At 44.4% G+C, this 22,172-nt stretch overlaps 1 protein-coding gene and 1 long non-coding RNA gene across 2 annotated transcripts in view; one reads left to right on the top strand and one right to left on the bottom strand.

Moving 5' to 3' along the window:
• Positions 1-20,096, bottom strand: part of TINCR (TINCR ubiquitin domain containing) — a 42,727-nt gene extending 22,631 nt beyond the window's left edge. The window contains exon 1 of the mRNA XM_063925376.1: positions 19,834-20,096. Coding sequence (XP_063781446.1) covers positions 19,834-20,096 — 263 coding nt within the window. The remainder of the gene's footprint in view (positions 1-19,833) is intronic.
• Positions 17,776-20,016, top strand: LOC134931097 (uncharacterized). The gene is made up of 3 exons (XR_010179002.1): positions 17,776-17,894; positions 19,491-19,544; positions 19,927-20,016. It is a non-coding gene; the product is annotated as an uncharacterized LOC134931097 (long non-coding RNA).
• Positions 20,097-22,172: the final 2,076 nt, after the last annotated feature.

Below are 22,172 nucleotides of genomic sequence, written 5' to 3'. Positions count from 1 at the left end.
GACTGACCACGAGGGTGGGACAACGGAGTCAAGGTGCCGTAGGGGTAGCTGCTGAACTTCGTGTCAATTACAGCATCACGTTCCTGTGCTTGGGGCTTACTTACTCAGCCTTCATAGTTCCAAGTACAGTGAACGTAACAATACAATATGTTGCTCAATCACCAGGTTGCGTAAGAGGATCTACACGTACCCGGGGGGAAGGCTAGATTATGGAACAATGGAATCAGAGGAGACAGATGTGGGGCCAAAGTAAACCGTCTATTTGCCAAGTCCCACATAGCTAGTGAACGACATACTACGGGGTGTGAAAGGACCGCACGGGGCCGTTGGCTCCAACGAAGCCATAATAGGGAGGATAGTGTGGCCAAACCCATCTCCTACGCCTCGACCCTCACCCAAACCTTCCCCGCTCCACCCTCATTACACCATTGTGCACATTGAGAGAGATGCGCAGCATAAAAGTATTTTCTATAGTCTGGGATACCCAGTCCTCCCCCTCTGGAAGGGCGCTGGAGTAGTTTAAGTCTGATGCGAGGGCATTTACGGTTCCAGATAAAAAAGGATGGTTGGCGTTGCAAGGTTTTAAAAACATAGGGAGGAATATAAATCGGAAGAGTCTGAAATAAATATAAAAGTCGGGGGAGCACACTCATCTTGACAGAATTTATTCTGCCTATCCAGGAGATGAAGTAATTGGACCATTCCAATAAATGATCTTTGATTTTATGCAATAAGCGGGGATAATTTGCTGGGAACAGTTGCTGGTGATGGTGGGTCAAGTACGTACCGAGGTACTTGATTTTCTTTTTATGCCAGTTACAGGGCAGCATAGTTTTCAAATCATGTTTGAGTGCTGCCGGGATATGAAAATCAAGGACCTCCGTTTTGTCAACATTAATTTTATAACCGGAGAATTGAGAATACGAATGGATCTCGGATAAAAGAGAGGGATGGGATCGGGCTGGATCCGTAAGAGAAATCAGGACATCATCAGCGTATAACGCAATCTCATGCTCGGATAAGCCCGTAGACACCCCGTGGATAGCTGTGTTACTGCGAATCTTTGCCGCCAGAGGTTCCATGACTAGTGCAAAAATTATGGAGAGAGTGGTCAACCCTGCCTTTTGCCATTGGCAATCCCAAAACTAGTGGATGAAACACTGTTAACTAAAACCTGGGCTGACGGGGAGCGGTAAAGTGCTTTGATTCCCTCTAAAAATTTATCAGGGATGAACCCGACCTGATCTGGGTGGATCAGACCAGGCAACAGAGGAGCCAGACGGTTGGCAAATATTTTCGCATATATCTTCAGGTCTACGTTCAGTAGCGAAATTGGTCTATAATTTGAGCATCTAGTCGGGTCTTTATCAGGTTTTGGTATTACCACGATATTGGCCCGGGTCGTCTCTGGCAGAAAGGATGCTCCCTCAAGAATGTCATTGAATAAAGAGGAGAGATGTGGGGCCAGCTCTTTCGCAAACAATTTATAATATTGGGCTGTGAAACCATCTGGTCTCGGGGCGGCAGACGTACGCATAAAGTGTATAGCAGCTATTGTCTCTTCATCCAAAATCCGATTATTAAGGGTATCTAACTGGGTGCCAGATAGGGCTGGAAGAGGTGTATCAGACAAGTATGAGTGCACTCCCCCAACCCCGTCAGGAGACAGAGGGAGCGAATCAGACAGGTTATAGAGGGAGTTTTAAAAAATTCGGAAGTCTTCGGTCATCACCTCAGGGTCATATGTATAGGTTCCGCGCTGTGGCGAGTACAATTTATCTATTGCGCCTAGCGGATGCTTACGGCGTAGTTTATTGGCCAGCAGGGAATCTATTTTATCCATTTTATCAAAAAAGCATTGCTGGAGTTTCCGTAGAATTAGCGCTGCGTGGTTAGAAAGAAGGGTATTAAGTTGGCCCCCGGAGAGAATCGATTTGAGAGAACAGAGAAGCATCGGGAGATGTTTTATGTCGAGTTAATAAAGTGGCTATTTCCGATTCAAGTGATCGGATCTCCAGCGCAGCTTTTTTCCTAATTGCCAACGATTTTGCCACCAGAACACCATGTATTGTGGCCTTGTGAGCCTCCCAGAGGACATTAAGCGAGATGTCAGGAGACGCATTTTCGGAGAAATAGTGGGTAATTGCTAACCGAATTTCATCTAAAGCAGAAGGATGTTGCAAAAGCGAGTCATCAAGATGCCATGTATACTTTCTAAGAGGTGTATGGTATATATCTATGAGGAGATAGACCCCAGCATGGTCTGTCCATGTCAGTGGCGTGATACCCGCATCAGTAATCAGTGGTACAAGGGCAGAGGAAATATGAATCATATCGTTCCTAGAGTAGTGTTGGTGCGGAGCCGAGAAATGGGTAAAGTCTTTAGCATGGGGGTGTTGGGATCGCCAGGTATCACAGAGGCTGTGGCGTTTTAAGGAAGCAGTGAGAATACAGGAGGCTCAAGGGAGGGTCGTCATGGAAGCATGAGGAGGAGGGCCGGTTCTATGCAACAGCGGGTCGATGATTAAAATCGCAGCCCATAATAATGCTACCCTGCACTTCTTTAGACAGGCATTAAGACAGAGAATCAAAGAACAGAGATTGGTCTTCATTTATGCTCCCAACCATGGCCAAAGTGAGAGTCACAGAGCGGAGGGTACCAATTACCATAAGAAACCGTCCGTCTGGCTCCATCACAGTTCTAGAGTGGATAAACGGGATATTACGGTGGATTAAAATGGCTACACCACGTTTTTTACAGTCCACCGAGGCAATGTAAGTCTGGGAAAACCATTTTAGCCTTATTATTTCTTAATAAGTTTTCTCTTACTTCAGTTTCAAAAATAGGGTGCATTGAGGCCGCAGTACCACTCTGATGAGTGGCACTAGCTTATCCATACATCCCAACATTTGGGAGTTTGCAATCAGGACAGATGGGCATCATGAATCTGAGGTAAGAGAAAGATAACTCTTTTAACTAATTTCTTTAAAAAAGATCATTTTGACTTACACACACTTAACACAAGACAGTACGAAAAGCTTTTCCTATCAGAGCAATTCATAGATATAAATATATACACATCAGGAGCGGATTTACCACTAGGCAACCAAAGCAGCCACCTAGGGCCCAATGGGTCACAGGGGTCCCAGCCAGTGCCGAATTGCCTACCAGTAAATTCACTACTGCTCCTCAGTTATAGTGCCGTCCGCCAGCAGTGCACTGTCAGCTGGCACTGCCCACCTTACCTCATGTTTAGACCTGAGCGCACGCAACGGACCACCTCCATTCCCCCTGCTGGTCGAACAACTGCCGCTGATGGTGACGCCCCTGCTCCCCCGGCAACCATGGATGTCAGCAAAATGCAGGTGGTCAAAAAAGGCAAGTACATATGTCACTAGAGCAGCCATACAATTTTCTGAATCGGTCCGTTCTTTTTGTGTTTGAAATGGTTTGAATGAATGAGCCTCATACCAGTATCTGTGGTCTATTTCTGCATATATCGGTTTCATGGAGAGAGACACCTGGTTGGAGGAGTGTCTGACATTGGTTCTTCACAGGGGTGTACCTGCTCACTAGAGTACGCAGATTGTCTACTGGGAAAGTAGACCACAGATACTGGTATGAGGCTCATTCATTCAAACCATTTCAAACAATTATAATTACAGAAACGTATCACACTATATGTTTCTCTGACGTCCTAGTGGATGCTGGGGACTCCGTCAGGACCATGGGGATATAGCGGCTCCGCAGGAGACAGGGCACAATAATAAAAGCTTTAGGATCAGGTGGTGTGCACTGGCTCCTCCCCCTATGACCCTCCTCCAAGCCTCAGTTAGATTTTTGTGCCCGACGAGAAGGGTGCAATCTAGGTGGCTCTCCTGAGCTGCTTAGAATAAAAGTTTATGTTAGGTTTTTTATTTTCAGTGAGTCCTGCTGGCAACAGGCTCACTGCTACGAGGGACTTAGGGGAGAGAAGAAAACTCACCTGCGTGCAGGATGGATTTGCTTCTTAGGCTACTGGACACCATTAGCTCCAGAGGGAGTCGGAACACAGGTCTCACCCTGGGGTTCGTCCCGGAGCCGCGCCGCCGACCCCCCTTACAGATGCCGAAGTTGAAGAGGTCCAGAAACAGGCGGCAGAAGACTTTCAGTCTTCATAAGGTAGCGCACAGCACTGCAGCTGTGCGCCATTGTTGTCAGCACACTTCACCAACAGTCACCAACTGTCACTGAGGGTGCAGGGCGCTGGGGGGGGCGCTCTGGGCAGCAATGTATTATACCTTTTATGGCTAAAATACATCACATATAGCCCTTGAGGCTATATGGATGTATTTAACCCCTGCCAGATCTCACAAACTCCGGGAGAAGAGCCCGCCGAAAAGGGGGCGGGGCCTATTCTCCTCAGCACACGGCGCCATTTTCCTGCTCAGCTCTGCTGTGAGGAAGGCTCCCAGGCTCTCCCCTGCACTGCACTACAGAAACAGGGTTAAAACAGAGAGGGGGGCACTTATTTGGCGATATGATTACATATATAAAAATGCTATAAGGGAAAACACTTGTATAAGGGGTTGTCCCTGTATAATTATAGCGTTTTTGGTGTGTGCTGGCAAACTCTCCCTCTGTCTCCCCAAAGGGCTAGTGGGGTCCTGTCCTCTGTCAGAGCATTCCCTGTGTGTGTGCTGTGTGTCGGTACGTGTGTGTCGACATGTAGGAGGACGATGTTGGTGAGGAGGCGGAGCAAATTGCCTGTATTGGTGATGTCACTCTCTAGGGAGTAGACACTGGAATGGATGGCTTATTTAGGAATTACGTGATAATGTCAACACGCTGCAAGGTCGGTTGACGACATGAGACGGCCGGCAAACAAATTAGTACCTGTCCAGGCGTCTCAGACACCGTCAGGGGCTTGTAAAAACGCCCATTTACCTCAGTCGGTCGACACAGACACGGACACTGACTCCAGTGTCGACGGTGAAGAAACAAACGTATTTTCCTTTAGGGCCACACGTTTCATGTTAAGGGCAATGAAGGAGGTGTTACATATTTCTGATACTACAAGTACCACAAATAAGGGTATTATGTAGGGTGTGAATAAACTACTTGTAGTTTTTCCTGAATCAGATAAATTAAATGAAGTGTGTGATGATACGTGGGTTTCCTCCGATAGAAAATTATTGGCGGTATACCTTTTCCCGCCAGAAGTTAGGGCGAGTTGGGAAACACACCTTAGGGTGAATAAGGCGCTCACACGCTTATAAAAACAAGTGGCGTTACCGTCTCCAGATACGGCAGCCCTCAAGGAGCCAGCTGATAGGAAGCTGAAAAATATCCTAAAAGTATATACACATATACTGGTGTTATACTACGACCAGCAATCGCCTCAGCCTGGATGTGCAGCGCTGAGGGGGCTTGGTCGGATTTCCTGACTGAAAATATTGATACCCTTGACAGGGACAAGATTTTATTGACTATAGAGCATTTTAAGGATGCATTTCTATATATGCGAGATGCGCAGAGGGATATTTGCATTCTGGCATCAAGAGTAAATGTGATGTCCATATCTGCCAGACGACAGTGGTCAGGTGATGCAGATTCCAGACGGCACATGGAAGTATTGCCGTACAAAGGGGCGGTCCATCGGACCTGGTGGCCATGGCAACAGCTGAAAAATCCACCTTTTGTTACCCCAAGTCACATCTCAGCAGAAAAGGACACAGTCTTTTCAGTCTCAGTCCTTTCGTCCCCATAAGGGCAGGCGGGCAAAAGGGCCAGTCATATCTGCCCAGGGGTAGAGGAAAGGGAAGAAGACTGCAGCAGGCAGCCCATTCCCAGGAACAGAAGCCATCCACAGCTTCTGCCAAGTCCGCAGCATGACGCTGGGGCCGTACAAGCGGACTCAGGTGCGGTAGGGGGTCATCTCAAGAGTTTCAGCACGCAGTGGGCTCACTCACAAGTGGACTCCTGGATCCTACACGTAGTATCCCAGGTGTACATTGGAAATTCGAGACGTCTCCCCCTCACAAGTTCCTGAAGTCTGCTTTACCAACGTCTCCCTCCGACAGGGAGGCAGTATTGGGAACAATTCACAGGCTGTATTCCCAGCAGGTGATAATCAAAGTACCCCTTCTACAACAAGGGAAGGGGTATTATTCCACACTATATTGTGGTACTGAAGCCAGACGGCTAGGTGAGATCTGAAATATTTGAACACTTACATACAAGCGTTCAAATCAAGATGGAGTCACTCAGAGCAGTGATAGCGAACCAGGAAGAAGGGGACGATATGGTGTCACTGGATATCAGGGACGCTTACCTACATGTCCAAATTTGCCCTTCTCACCAAGGGAACCTCAGGTTCGTGGTACAGAACTGTCACTATCAGTTCAGACGCTGCCGTTTGGATTGTCCACGGCACCCCGGGTCTTTACCAAGGTAATGGCCGAAATGATGATTCTTCTTAAAAGAAATATGGACGCTTTCCTGATAAGGGCAAGGTCCAGAGAACAGTTGGAGGTCGGAGTAGCACTATCTTAAGTAGTTCTACGACAGCACGAGTGGATTCTAAATATTCCAAAATCGCATTTTTTTCCGACGACACGTCTACTGTTCCTAGGGATGATTCTGGACACAGTCCAGAAAAGGATGTTTTCTCCCGGAGAAGAAAGCCAGGGAGTTATCCGAGCTAGTCAGGAACCTCCTAAAACCAGGAAAAGTATCAGTGCATCATTGCACAAGGATCCTGTGAAATCTTCAGATGCATCAGCGGATAACCCTGTCTCCAAGGACAAGGGTGTTTCTTCTGCGGTGGCTGCAGAGTGCTCATCTATGAAAGGGCCGCAGATTCGGCATTCAGGACTGGGTCCTGGTGACCACGGATGCCAGCCTGAGTGGCTGGGGAGCAGTCACACAAGGAAAAAATTTCCAGAGAGTGTGATCGAGTCTGGAGACTTCTCTCCACATAAATATACTGGAGCTAAGGGCAATTTACAATGCTCTAAGCTTAGCAAGACCTCTGCTTCAAGGTCAGCCGGTATTGATCCAGTGGGACAACATCACGGCAGTCGCCCACGTAAACAGACAGGGCGGCACAAGAAGCTGGAGGGAAATGGCAGAAACTGCAAGGATTCTTCGCTGAGCGAAAAATCATGTGATAACACTCTCAGCAGGGTTCATTCCGGGATTGGAAAACTGGGAAGCAGACTTCCTCAGCAGGCATGACCTCCACCCGGGAGAGTGGGGACTTCATCGGGAAGTCTTCCGCATGATTGTAAACCGTTGTGAAAAACCAAAGGTGGACATGATGGCGTCCCGCCTGAACAAAAAACTAGATATTGCGCCAGGTCAAGGGACCCTCAGGCAATAGCGGTGGACGCTCTGGTAACACTGTGGATGTACCAGTCAGAGTATGTGTTCCCTCCTATGCCTCTCATACAAAAAGTACTGAGAATCATAAGAGGGAGATGAGTAAGAATGATACTCGTGGTTCCGGATTGGCCAAGAAGGACTTGGTACCCGAAACTTCAAGAGATGTTCACGGAAGACCCGTGGCCTCTACCTTTAAGAAAGGACCTGCTCCAGCAGGGGCCTTGTCTGTTCCAAGACTTACCGCGGCCGCGTTTGACGGCATGGCGGTTGAACGCCGGATCCTGAAAGGGCATTCCAGATGAAGTCATCCCTACCCTGGTCGAAGACAGGAAGGATGTAACCGCAAAACATTTTCACCGCATTTGGCGAAGATATGTTGCGTGGTGTGAGGCCAAGAAGGCCCCTACAGAGGAATTCCAACTGGGTCGTTTCCTACATTTCCTGAAAACAGGACTGTCTATGGGCCTAAAATTAGGGTCCATTAAGGTTCAAATTTCGGCCCTGTCGAATTTCTTCCAGAAAGAACTGGCTTTAGTGCCTGACGTTCAGATGTTTGTAAAAGGGGTACTGCATATACAGCCTCCTTTTGTGCCCCAGTGGCACCTTGGGATCTCAATGTTGTTTTGAGTTTCCTAAAGTCACATTGGTTTGAACCACTCACCACTGTGGACTTAAAATATCTCACATGGAAGGTGACGATGCTATTAGCCCTGGCTTCAGCCAGGCGTGTGTCAGAATTGGCGGCTTTATCATATATAAAGCCCTTACTTAATTTTTCATTCTGACAGGGCAGAATTGAGGACTCGTCCTCAATTTCTCCTTAAGGTGTTTTCTGTTTTTCACATGAACCAACCTATTGTGGTACCTGCGGGTACTAGGGACTTGGAGGACTCCAAGTTACTTGACGTTGTCAGGGCCCTGAAAAATATGTTTCCAGGAAGACTGGAGTCAGAAAATCTGACTCGCTGTTTAGCCTGTATGCACCCAACAAGATGGGTGCTCCTGCTTCTAAGCAGACGATTGCTCGCTGGATTTGTAATACAATTCAGTTTACACATTCTGTGGCAGGCCTGCCAAAGCCAAAATCGGTAAAAGCCCATTCCAAAAGGAAGGGGGCTCATCTTGGGCGACTGCCCGAGGGGTCTCGGCTTTACAACTTTGCCGAGCAGTTACTTGGTCAGGGGAAAACACGTTTGCTAAATTCTACAAATTTGATACCCTGGCTGAGGAGGACATGGAGTTCTCTCATTCGGTGCTGCAGGGTCATCCGCACTCTCCCGCCCGTTTGGGAGCTTTGGTATAATCCCCATGGTCCTGACGGAGTCCCCAGCATCCACTAGGACGTCAGAGAAAATAAGATTTTACTTACCGATAAATCTATTTCTCGTAGTCCGTAGTGGATGCTGGGCGCCCATCCCAAGTGCGGATTGTCTGCAATACTTGTACATAGTTATTGTTACAAAAATCGGGTTATTCTTGTTGTGAGCCATCTTTTCAGAGGCTCCTTCGTTGTTATCATACTGTTAACTGGGTTCAGATCACAGGTTGTACGGTGTGATTGGTGTGGCTGGTATGAGTCTTACCCGGGATTCAATATCCTTCCTTATTATGCACGCTCGTCCGGGCACAGTATCCTAACTGAGGCTTGGAGGAGGGTCATAGGGGGAGGAGCCAGTGCACACCACCTGATCCTAAAGCTTTTATTATTGTGCCCTGTCTCCTGCGGAGCCGCTATATCCCCATGGTCCTGACGGAGTCCCCAGCATCCACTACGGACTACGAGAAATAGATTTATCGGTAAGTAAAATCTTATTTTTTTCCTGTGTTTTTGCCCAAGTTTGAAAACACAATAAGAACGCCCACGGACCCATTCAGAAAATTGTGGTTTGTTGTAATGTTCTAAGTGTAAGGTAACACTTTGGTCTGGGACCAAGGGGCTGCCTTTTGGTGCACTATATTTTATCTATCTTTTTGTGCAGACATCCAATGTAGCCCCGCCCATCCTTGGGATCAGATCCGCCCCTCTTCCTGGTCCTATACCCAGCTGCTTGCCTCTTTCCTTCTACTCCTCCAATCATCAGGCCCACCCCTCCTTACCCCCTATTGTGTCTGAGACTGCGGTGATGTAGTGTAGCCATGGGAGGCAGTGCAGTTATTTAGAGTGGGTAGGTATTGTAGTAATGTAGTGTAGTGATGTAGTATGAGGAGGGAGAGCAGTGACGTAGTGCGAAGATGTGTTGCTTTTATATAGTATCGGGATGTAATGCGGGGAAATAGCATTGTGATGTAGTGTGGGGAGGTAGTGCTGTGATATAGTGCAGAGCGGTAGTGGAGTGATATAATTCAGAGAATTAGTATATGGAAGTAGCATATTGATATAGTGTGGGGATGTAGAACAATTATATAGTGTGGGGAGGTTGTGCTGGTATGTTGTGTGGGTAGGTAGCGTAGCGATATAGTGAGCGGATGTAGCGTAGTGATGCAGTGTCAGGAAGGTAGTGCAGTGATCTAGTGCAGGGATGTAGTGTGGGTAGGTAGCATAGATATATATATATATATAGGGCCTTATTTAGTGGTGTATGCTCTGGTGGAATTGGATCTCAGCAGTCATTATTTTCAGTCTTCAAATGCCTGCGTCATACTGTGCATGCCTCTCTACGGTAACTGCACAAAGATGCAGATTGAAATTGCATGCTGTTGTGGGAGGGGGGCCCCAAACCGATATCTTGCTTAGGGCCCCATGTGGTCTAAATCTGCCTCTGATATACATAGTGGTCAAGAGAGCTTATACCACAATGGCCTATACGGGCACAAAATTTCTGTTGTTCACTAATGCAGTGGGCCATGCAAAAAAACTCTCCAGATCAAAGCCTATACATGTATACAGAAATGCTGTGAAAGGCTTGTAATTCAGTAGCATGCTGTATATGAAGGCACAAAAAACACTGGGACTCACTACTATAGTGGGCCTCTGTAAACACCACAGCTTATTAGTGAAAATCCTTGTGTGTCAAGAAAGTGTCTCTGGACCATAGATTTTCCTCGTTTATAAAGCAATCTCTTAATCACACAGTTTAATTCAAGGTGCTAAATAGCTCAGTACAATAACTACTCAATAGATCAGAATTGTGTCTGAAATGAAAATTAAGATGGAAAGAAGCGTATATAAAGAAGTGTAATTATGGCTTCTACTGTGGTCATCTTTTCGTATAGAAATTGGACGGCCAATGAGAGGGCAGTGCCGTAACTAGGTGTGTGCTGAGGGGGCATTGCACACAGCGCAATCGCGCTGTGGGCGCACCATCAGCATCCACACTGATTAGCTGCTGCGCTGCTCGCTGTAGTGTACAGTATATTACGGTAGTAGCGCTGCGCCCGGCTCCTTCCCCGCCGGAGGCAGCGCTGCTAATATAGATCACAGGCAGCGCTGGGCAATCTGTGTGTGTGAGTCTCTCCGTCCTCCGTGTGCTGCTGGGCTCTCCTGCACTGTACACTGACTTCCGGGTACAGGAGAGACGACGGCTGCAGCTGCTGCTTATCACAGCAAGTGAAGTCTCTTCCTCCATTCCCTCCCACCCCTCGTGCAAGTGTTCCTTATATTGTAGGTATGTGCTGCTAGTTACTACTTATTTCAGTTAAACAACATTAAAAAATACTTTTCTTGTGTTTGGAAATTTTGGACTTTCAGTGACTTATTGTACTGTGTAGTTTATCTAAATTAAATAAAAAAAGATAAACTACTAGTCCAGAGATTTTGTAAAAAAAAACAAACCCCAAAACTGCATATACATTTATGTAATGTCCCCTGTAAATTGAATACATAAGATTGTGTGTAAATATTCTTCTGCTATGGTATAAAACTATATATATATATTTGGAGTATTACTGTCTGGTGTAATGTGACTAATGAACGCTCCCGTGCGGTGTAATGTAACTAATGGACGCTAATGTGCGGTGTAATGTGACTGCAGGCGCTACCGTGCGGTGTAATGTAACTGGCGGACGCTACTGTGCATGTAATGTAACTGGCAGACGCTACCGTGCATTGTAATGTAACTGGCGGACGCTACCGTGCTGTGTAATGTAACTGGCGGACGCTACCATGCGGTGTAATGTAACTGGCGGACACTACCGTGCTGTGTAATGTAACTGGCGGACGCTACCGTGCGTGTAATGTAACTGGCGGACGCTACCGTGCGGTGTAATGTAACTGGCGGACGCTACTGTGCATGTAATGTAACTGGCAGACGCTACCGTGCGTTGTAATGTAACTGGCGGACGCTACCGTGCTGTGTAATGTAACTGGCGGACGCTACCATGCGGTGTAATGTAACTGGCGGACACTACCGTGCTGTGTAATGTAACTGGCGGACGCTACCGTGCGTGTAATGTAACTGGCGGACGCTACCGTGCGGTGTAATGTAACTGGCGGACGCTACCGTGCGGTGTAATGTAACTGGTGGACGCTACCGTGCTGTATAATGTAACTGGCGGACGCTACCGTGCTGTATAATGTAACTGGCGGACGCAACCGTGCTGTATAATGTAACTGGCGGACGCTACCGTGCGTGTAATGTAACTGGCGGTTGCTACCATGCGGTGTAATGTAACTGGCGGACGCTACCGTGCGGTGTAATGTAACTGGCGGACGCAACCGTGCTGTGTAATGTAACTGGCGGACGCTACCGTGCTGTGTAATGTGACCATGCAGTGTAATGTGGCTAACGGAGGGGGGACAATTCTCTTTCTGGCAGAGGGCACCAAAATGTCTAGTTGCCGCTCTGGCAGTGGCGTAACTAGCGGTGTGTGAATTATAGGAAGGGATGGGGAGGGGGGAGAGGTAGCATTCATTTCAAAACATGACAGGGGGGGGGGCGCCGTTGCGGTTACTTGCACACAGCGCTAAAAAGTCTAGTTACGGCACTGTGAGAGGGCCATGGATAATTACTTTTATATATACATAGATAAGCTGTATCTGCTTCTGGTGGTGTATAGGCCTACAGTACTTGATGTTACCCACAGGCGGTCTCCCGTCCGGGTACTAAAAAGAAACTGGTACTGTAATGCTTCCAAAATCCATCAGGTTTGGGCATTTACCAGCGTGCTCTCACCGTAGGTATAGTAGACCTTAAACCAGTTAGAGTACAGAGAAAATTTCTGAGAAAGAAGGGGGGGTGGGGTATAATGCTAAGTGCTTATGGCTGTGGTGTACCATATATGCTAGTTCAGGTGAACATACAATTATGATATTATGTGGTCAAAGTGACCCTTTAGATGACTTCAAATTAACTGTATCAGTACAGAAAAACTGGTATGTATCAGGTTTAAACTAATTAAAATAAAGAAAGAGGCAGTGAGAAAAAGGTGCCCCATAAATAAGCAATGACATCTTCTGTTGTCCCTCTTATCAGCGACATAGAAGGGTTAATCAGAGTGTCAAAAACCTATTCAGAGAGGGCAAAGAGTGCTTCTACTGTTGGGTGCCACAGGCCTGGTAGCCATGTGGAGGTGGGTTGACCCAATGATAGAGAACAGAAAACACAATAGATAAGTGTAGAGGTACCTGATACACAGTCAGCGTGGTGTAGCTAGAGAGATCTCTGCAATCCTGTGTGCAGCTGCATGGCTGCCCTGATCACTTCCAACATGTGTTTCACCTAGTTGGCTTCCTCAGATGGGTGTCATGACCATGTCATACTTGGCATAGCCATACAGTAGCTATAGTAATAAAACACTATTTTATTGACACTCCTCACCTACCATCATCTCCTATGGATCCATTATTGCTCCAATACTGGGGCTGATTCTGAGTCAAGAGCAAAGTGGCTGTAGTTGAGGTCAGCAGCAGAAGTCAGATTTACTACAATATGCTAATACAAGAGTTTGGGGGTTCATACGTCTGGATGTGGAAAACCATGCTGCCCAACCGCTGCAACCATCATAAGTCTGGGCACTAGCGGCAGCCCCATGCTAGGTGTAAGAGATCCATGAGAAACAGGCTTTCCTTCCCCATAGTCACAACGCAGAATTTCACAGAGCTTTTGATATACACACCAATAGGACGGACATACTGTATGCAAAAATGTGTAATGTGTAAATTTGCATCTCTACATTCCCTGTAAGCAAATACTCGCCATTTGCATCGATACACAGACATCTGTCCATCTCAGAATCAGCTCCGATGTATTTAAACACCATTTTGTCAACCGGTATGTTCTGTATTTTCTTCTGTTTGTGCTTTTACATAGTATGCATGTTTAATCTCTCTAAAATTAGCATTATATGCTTTTGTGTTTTGCTCTGAATAGAGCTAGCTATAATTATATGCAGGGGCGTAACCAGAACTTTGTTGGCCCCATAGCAATGGATTGAAGGGGTCCATTCCAAAGATTCTTGCGACACACCTCTTCGCAGCAGTTGTTAATTTTTAATGCCCCATAACAGTGCCCTAGTTTATTTGTGTACCATAGTAATGTCTTAGTTAATATTATGCCACACAGTAGTGCCCTAGTTTATTTTATGAAACATTGTAGTTCCCTTGTTTACATAATTTCACACTCTAGGACTGCAAGTACACATTATGCCACACAGTATCCCTAATTCACATTATGACATACAGTGTCCCTAGCTCATATTATGCCACATTACAGTGCCTCCGTTCATACTGTGAAACATCGGAGAGTTCCCTTCAGTTCAAATTATGCCATGTTACAGTGCCCTAGTTCATATTATGCCCCACTGTGGTGCCTCCATGTCATATTGTGCCACATTAAAGTGCCCTAGTTCTTATGACAGATGCGCCCTTCCTCATCTAGCCTCTGTACGTAATAATAACAAAGAAGAAAAAAATGGATTATGTGCCTAGAGACACTGTAAGCTTTAAAATATAAATTGAAAATAATCTCTTGTCCATACAATATTTATGTGAATATAAAATACCTCAAGATCCAATATACATGCCTCCTATCTGCTGCAGTCAAAAGCAGGGCAATACTGAACCCTGAATAAAAATCCACTTAACACAGAGCTGGCCAAACCAGTCCTCGAGATCTACCAACAGTACACATTTTCCAGACCACCTAGCTGGTGCACAGGTGTAGTCATTACTAATTAAGATGTGCTGCATTCATTCCTAACTGACAATTCTACAGATCTCCAGGAGGCCTAGAAAACATGAACTGTTGGTAGATGTCGAGGACCGGTTTGGCCAGCCCTGACTTAACACATAAAAATAAGAAAGTGCTGACTGGAGATATACAGTATATAAAAATATTATTTTTGCTGATTAGACAATAATTATACATTCATGGTACACATGCTGGCTAGCCAATAAAATTACATATCACTTAAAACGAAAAAGATTAATAACAATTAAAAAAATAGAGAAACAAATAGGGACTCCAAATAATAAAGAATGCAAAAATTAAATCAAACTTCAAATGATATAAAATAAATTTCAGACTATTTTATAAAATATACTGACATCATCAATTTCCTCCGGTCTTTTATAAAGTACAGATACTGGGGGTAATTCTGAGTTGATCGCAGCAGCAACTTTGTTAGCAATTGGGCAAAACCATGCGCACTGCAGGGGGGGCAGATATAACATTTGCAGCGAGAGTTAGATTTGGGTGGGTTATTTTGTTTCTGTGCAGGGTAAATACTGGCTGCTTTATTTTTACACTGCAATTTAGATTTCAGTTAGAACATGCCACACCCAAATCTAACTCTCTCTGCACATGTTATATCTGCCCCTCCTGCAGTACACATGGTTTTGCCCAACTGCTAACACATTTGATGCTGCGATCAACTCAGAATTAGGCCCTCTGTTTCCACAAGCACTCTGATACAACTTATCTTCTGTGCACTGAGTTTGTTGTGCAACAATCTGCCTTAAAGTAACATATCAGTCTTAGGTCCTGGCCAGGACTTTTTTTTAAAAATGTATCTTATGCAATTGCCGGGCATAAGCCCACTCACTTCCACCTGGAGGATCCTGTTTCTTCCCAGCTCCTAATAGGATCACTGGACCTTTGCAAAGAGGTTTTCCAGGATACTGCTCCTTCTAAGATTTGGTGGTACGGTGCCGGGTTGTGTGAGCAATGGGGCTTGTAACGTGTTTCTCTGCCTCCAAAATGGACTCAGTGGCTTCCTCGGATATAATGGTAACATTACCTCTGAAGAAGCAGCTGAGTCCGTTTTGGAAAATATTTTTAAATAGATCTCCAGTCAGCGCTGTCTTATTTTTATGTGTTAAGTGGATCTGTACCTAATGAGTCACAGCACTCGGGGGGCATGAGAGCCACCAACTTCCATGCACCTCAGCCAGCACTGCAAAACTTTTTTCTTTGAAAATACATCTTTTAAAAAAAAAAAAAAAAAAAATTATTGACAGGAGAAATACATGCAGCCAGGATGCTGACTGCAGGGATTCCGGCCGCCGGTCACGTGATCCCAACCCATTACGATTACATGGGTACAAAGTGAACAATTCAGGCAGGTTCATATATTTACATAAATACATAATTACAACCTGCAAAAGACATAATTACATAGACAAAACAGAAGGAGAGAGGGCCCTTCTCCTCACAGTTTACATTCTAAAGGAGGAATACTTGGACACAAAGAGGAAAAGGGAAGCAGTGCAGTGGGACAGGGGTGGTTTAAGAAAGTTGAGGGCCCGTGTGCAAAATCCAATCCTTTTTGGCATGCTTTACTGAGCATGTGCAAATAATGGGAAAAATGGCCACTGTTTTCCCAGCAATTTCTGTCTCCCCACCTTTGAACTTCGATGGGGTAAGTATATTTATATGGGTGCAGGGTATGTGGTGTGGCCCTCTCTTGGCCCAGGGGCCCATGAGCACACCTTGCACCAATTATACCCCTTTCACACTGAACAAATTTCCTGGTATCGACCCGGCATATTGCCGGTCAGCAAGCGGTGTGAAAGGGGCATAGCCGAAATCGCGGGTTGCCTGACCCGGCAATTAAACCCGGGAATAAAGCAGTGTTATACCCGGGTTGAATACCGGGTCAGTGGCTGCCTAAACGGGCTCCCGGGTTGATGCGTCCCGGGACCCGTTTACTACAGCAGGGAGAGGCGGCGTGGAGATGATCTCATCTCCCAGCGCCGCCTCCACCAATGCCCCCACCGCCGGCTCTGCCTCCCGCTGCTATGGCAACTCGCCTGGCATATTGCCGGGTCGGGGAAGCCTGCAGCAGCTGCCAATGCCAGATCCCACCCAAGAAGATCCCGTTTCCAATTCCCGGGTGGGATCCGGCATTGGCAGTGTGAAAGGGGTATTATACATACGCCAATGAGTGGGGTGCAGATTTTGGAAAGTTAGGAGGTAGTGTGTTAGTCCTGGGAGAAGTGGGGGGTGTGGTAAAAAGTGATCACGGAGGAGGAGAGGAGGCAATCAGTGTTAGGGAAGAGTTTCTTGAGAATGGGCAAGACAAATGCATTTTTCGAAGGATGAAAGAAATAAGGGGGATGAGGTTGGAGTAGGCATTAGGGGGGGAGCAAGGAGTGATGGTGAAAAAGAAATGGTTTGAGAGGACAAGTCGAGGGATGTAGCAGGAAAGCAAAACATGGATTCCGCCTTGTCACAGGGATGAAAGAAACACTGCAATGAACAGATTAAATTTGTTTGGCAAGGTCCGAGGCAAAGCCACTAGCAGAAAGGGAAGTGGTGGTGGGGGATATGAAGGTGGTAAAGATGTGATGAGATTTGGAGGATTGTGAGAAGCTAAGGGATTTAAAGAGGGACTGATTAAATAAGGAAGTGGATGAATCTGAAATTAACAAAATCACCAAGATGTGTAAAAGGTTGAGGTGGATCTACGTAGGCTGATGAGATAGTAACAGGTGAGGCAGTGGAGTTGTGACCAGATGTAAAGGCTCGTAATAAAGGGCAACATATTGTTTAGGGCAAGAGAAGACTCTGATGTAGGAAAGAAGAGAGTCCAACAAAGAGAATGAACTGGTGGGCTCAAGGGCACCCTGTTTACATTGGAGTGTTGTCTAGAGATAAAAGATGTTGAAAGAGAGGAGGCAGTGGTCTGAGTGAGGGAGAAATTACAGAAAAAATATTTGGAGAAAAACCCCAAACCACTGGCCGCTGTGGTGGGAGTGAGAAGAGGTCCATTGAGAGGGGGTAAGAGAAACTTTGATGTGGCAGGGTTGGCGGGATCATGGATTGCAATAATACAGTATCCTGGATGAGGTAGTAGAGATCAGAGGAGAGAAAGTGGGGGAACATGTATTTTTTTTTTCTTTATAACATTCTGCTTTATTGTGCATTTTTTTCTCATTTCACGGCTCAGGCTGTGCTGTATGTCATTTGTGTCTAAATTATAAGTGCAACATTTTCCTACAAAAGTGAACACTTTGCTTATCTTACAGAGCTGACTGTATATGCAAGATCCATCCAGTTTGGCAACAGTATCATATGCGTCTCCTTTACCGATATCAGAGAAGCCGTGAAGTGGCTCAGCAGCTTTCCATGAGCTAAGGGATGGCTCTCAGGTAAGCTAGCCATCAATCTTGATGTATTTTTGTATGAGCTTTTATCATGAGGCCTTACTGTAGACAAATCACATGGTTCTATGTGGGCATTGCTATTATGTAGTGTAGGAGGGATGCAATCAATTTGCCAGCTGTCAGGATACTGACAATGGAAACCTGACAGTCAACAACGCCGACAGCTGGAATCCCAGTGCACAGGGACTATTCCCACTCGTGGGTGTCAACGACACCCGTCCCATGGAGATCCTGCAGCATGCCTGTAAAGGAACTCTTAGCACTCGCCCCACTGCCACCATTCTGGCTGGCAGGATGCCACTGTCGGGATTTTGACAGCCACCATTCCGCCTACCGGTAAATTGTATGTATTCCGTGTAGGACTGCTGACATCAGAGAAGCCATGAAGTAGCTCAGCAGCTTCCCATGTACTTGCAAATTCATGTAGCAAATATCTCTGAAATTCTATTTCCAGATAAGCTCAAGTATTGTTACAGGTATTAGTCAGTGTGCTGGGAGGGGGGGGGGGGGGGGGGGGATACCAGGGGAAGAAAAAGCAACCCCCCCCCCCCCCCCCCCCACTTCCCTTTTTGTTTGGCATCTCCTTTACTCCAAGAGACAGACATAAAGTAGGCACATACAGTATACTATGTCAGTATTGGTGGCTGCACAGTGTTAGTAGTAAATTCAGTGCGCAATTTATATACAGTATAGTACATGAAATACAGTTTTAGAAATATTTATTGAAGTTGAATATGAAAGGTAATTACAATAAAACACAAATACAAAATTTAAAGTCTTAATTAAGTTCAAATCCTTACACACATCCATTGCTTTCCCATTTAAAAGATAAATAGAAATATGCTTTATTGCTGCAGATCAGTTGCTAATACCGTTGTAATAGTGGCAATAGATTGCAGCAGAAGAATTACTATGGAATGTAGTCAAAAGGTCGGCAATAACAATATAAACATTCATATGTCAACATCACAATGTTGACAGATATGATGTCATGTTAAAATGTCGTCAGGCAACATGTCTATATTGTCAGAATGTTGACAGGTGAAATGTTTTTATTGTCAGAATTGATATGACGAACTTCAACATATTGAACTCGACCAAATATCTATAGTATTAGCATAAATGGGAGGAATTCCGATGCATCCAGCTAATCTGGAGCGTCCAGTTATTTTATCAACAGTTTGCATCAGGGGTCATGCACCTGGAAGTTACAGTATATACAGTACCTCTAAACAGGAACGTATGCATCGTGCAATGATCAGCGTGGGATTCATTTTGCTTGGACATTTCCTATAGCACTTTTTATGCCCCTTCCACCCCCCCTGTCTCATGCCTCTTAGTGTACAGGATAATAAGTAGTATATGCGTTTCAGTCAGCATGACTGAGTAAGAATTATTGCGGAACATGTACCTTAAAAATAAAGATCCATTTGTGGGGAAAAGAAGTTGTAAATACAGGGTGAGTATCCCTTATGGTAATTTCAAAATCGTAATATTTGTGTCCAACTCTACATGGGCACATTTGTGAGTGCACATGCTTCATCTTATAGGAAGAGTAACTATACCTAATATTCCCTTCAGGTCTGATGGAGCGTCATAGGTCACTGTACAGTATAAATATGAAAGCACTCTACGGTAAGCATAGACTATACTGACAGATGTCTGGCATTACCGCATTGTGCACTACAGTAACTATCACCACATGACTAATAACACGGCAATAATGAACAGGGCAATGACGCTGCAAAATGTGTGTCTAATTTGAAAATAGGTGACTATGTTTTTTTATAATAAATTACATTCATTAAAAAGTGTTTCCCTAGATACATTTGTTGCTAGTGTTTTGCATGCCACTATAAGTACAAATACATATCAATGATTGAATTACAGTAACTTCCTTGATTTTAAAAAATAGTTGACTTACCTTTCATGTTTATTAACAAGTAAAATGACAGCTCCATTTTTTATTTTGAGGTCTCTAATGGTTTCATATTCTCCTAATTCTTTCCCATTGTAGGTAAACTGTTTCCTCCATGAGGTTATTCCTTGTTTTACTAGGTGAACTCTAAGGTCCTTAATGGTGTCTCCTGGCCTGATTGTTACAGGAAACATCTGATAATCCTCTGGTACATGAATTAGGATCTCAAATTTGACCCAATGTAAACTCCATCTTCTTAGCTTTTCCATATCAACATGTTTTAAGCATTTTCTAGTAGCAATGAGGCCAAACCTTGAAAAGGAAACTGAATAAATTAATTTCTGGAGTTTCTTGTCTGACTAGTATTGGCTGCATACTATATGCAGACTCGCTTGCATGCACAAGCCTGTAGAAAAGCAGGTTGACACGCATTCATCTGGCTTAATACATATATAGTCAGATCTACATATTTAACCAAACCCAAATGCTAGTGTTTGGTATGTTTGCTGTGTGCGTGTTCAGTCTTACATGCATTGATTGTGTAGTTGGTTGGTTTGTGACACTTCATACTATAAGTTCACATTTTTTTGGTTGAATATGTTTTTAAAAAATAGTATTCTCTACAAGCTTGTCTTGTATAGCTTTTATATCTTCAACATATTTATATTTCACCCTGATATTTTATTATAGTGATAAACTGGTTTTGCAAATTAGTTTAACATAGAGATCTGTGCTGACCCCCATGTTTTGGTTTTGGATCTGGATTCATTTTCGTGTTTTGGTTCTGGTTTTGCAAAACCACTTTCGTGTTTTTGTTTTGGATCTGTATTTTTTTTAAATGCTAAAAACAGCTAAAATCATCTAATTTGGGCATGTTTTTGTTCCTACAGCATTATTAACCTCAATAACTAAAATTCCCAGCCATTCTCCAGTGAATTTTGGCCACTTCACAGCTCACAATATTGTTTTCACCAATATTAACCAAAGGTTGCAGCGAGCTGGTTGGCTACTAAGCAAAATAGCACAAACATACAGTAGTTTAAAAGAATGTAGCACATCTATGAAACATTGCAGCACAGCTGTGGCAAACAGGAGGATGGCAGTTTAATAAACTATATGACCTCATAGATCGTAACTAAGAATGTTTTCATTACTCAAGTACTAGCTAAGAGACCAGAGGACAGTACAGGGAAATAAATGGAGGTGGAGTATATAGTGGAAGGCAGATAAAACAATGAGAGATTGATTGATTGAATTATTATAAAAAATTGACACATGGACTATACTGACATCTATTTTGCAGTAATTGCGAAGAGAAAAGGCCATTAAACAATAAAAAATGATCAATTGAGTGATTGATTAATTAATTAATTAATTACAATTAATATGTGTTAGTCACTAAGTTATTTCTGATTAAAAATTTGTTGCAAATTAGTATAGATTTTAGAACAATAACCAAACCAATAAAACTTGTTTGTATCTGCAAAATAGACCATAACCAATGCCCCCAAATAACACATAATTAATAGAAAAGTGGCGTAAGATGGAATTGTCCTTAGGCCCTTCCACCCACCTTTATGTTAGGACATGTGCAGTTTAACAAACCAAGCATTTCAGTGACAGGGACTTTTGTGACTGAAGAGCTTGGTTTGTTTGTGCCCCCACAAAACAATTTTTTGGAAGGACTACCCTGGATCATCAATGAAGAGGTTGATGATGAGGGTGTTGGCAGTGGAGATTGCATGTGTTGGTCCAACTACAAACTGCTGGTAGCTGCTACTGGACTACTTGTTATTAATTGAACTCAAAGCAAATGACATAACATGGAGGAGATGCCTTGATGGTTAACATGCTTTCACAAATGTTTGGTAAACCTCCCAGGAGTATTTAATAAATTATTTACCACACAGCCAGAGTTGCTTAGAGCGGATGCCGTGTCTTGACAGCAGCAGGTAATGGTATGCATTAAAATAAATACTATATAATATACATTCATTGTTTCATGTATGTATTATTAAGTGCTACCTGGGCTTTTTCCATGTATTTGTATTTCTAGAGGCTGGCATACCTCTTTCCCTGGTGGCTGCTGATATACATTCTTGTGTGAGTACTGCTCAATACAGCACCGTAGACCATTTCTGTTTTGCTTTCACAAAGGTTGTCAGGATTTGCGTAAAAAAAAATGCCACACCCATGAGGTGGATTTTTTGTTTTATGCCTAGACATGACAATAACTTTATTTTTTTCATATGCAAGAACTGCTGCCACTGTTGGCTAAATTATACAAACAACATCCTTATTATCAACATCCTCATTAGCATCAGATAGTAGACAAATATCTCCCC

The sequence above is a fragment of the Pseudophryne corroboree genome, chromosome 1 (genome assembly GCF_028390025.1).
Source record: "Pseudophryne corroboree isolate aPseCor3 chromosome 1, aPseCor3.hap2, whole genome shotgun sequence".
NCBI classification, from domain to species: domain Eukaryota; kingdom Metazoa; phylum Chordata; class Amphibia; order Anura; family Myobatrachidae; genus Pseudophryne; species Pseudophryne corroboree.
This window is presented reverse-complemented; position numbering and strand designations above follow the sequence as displayed.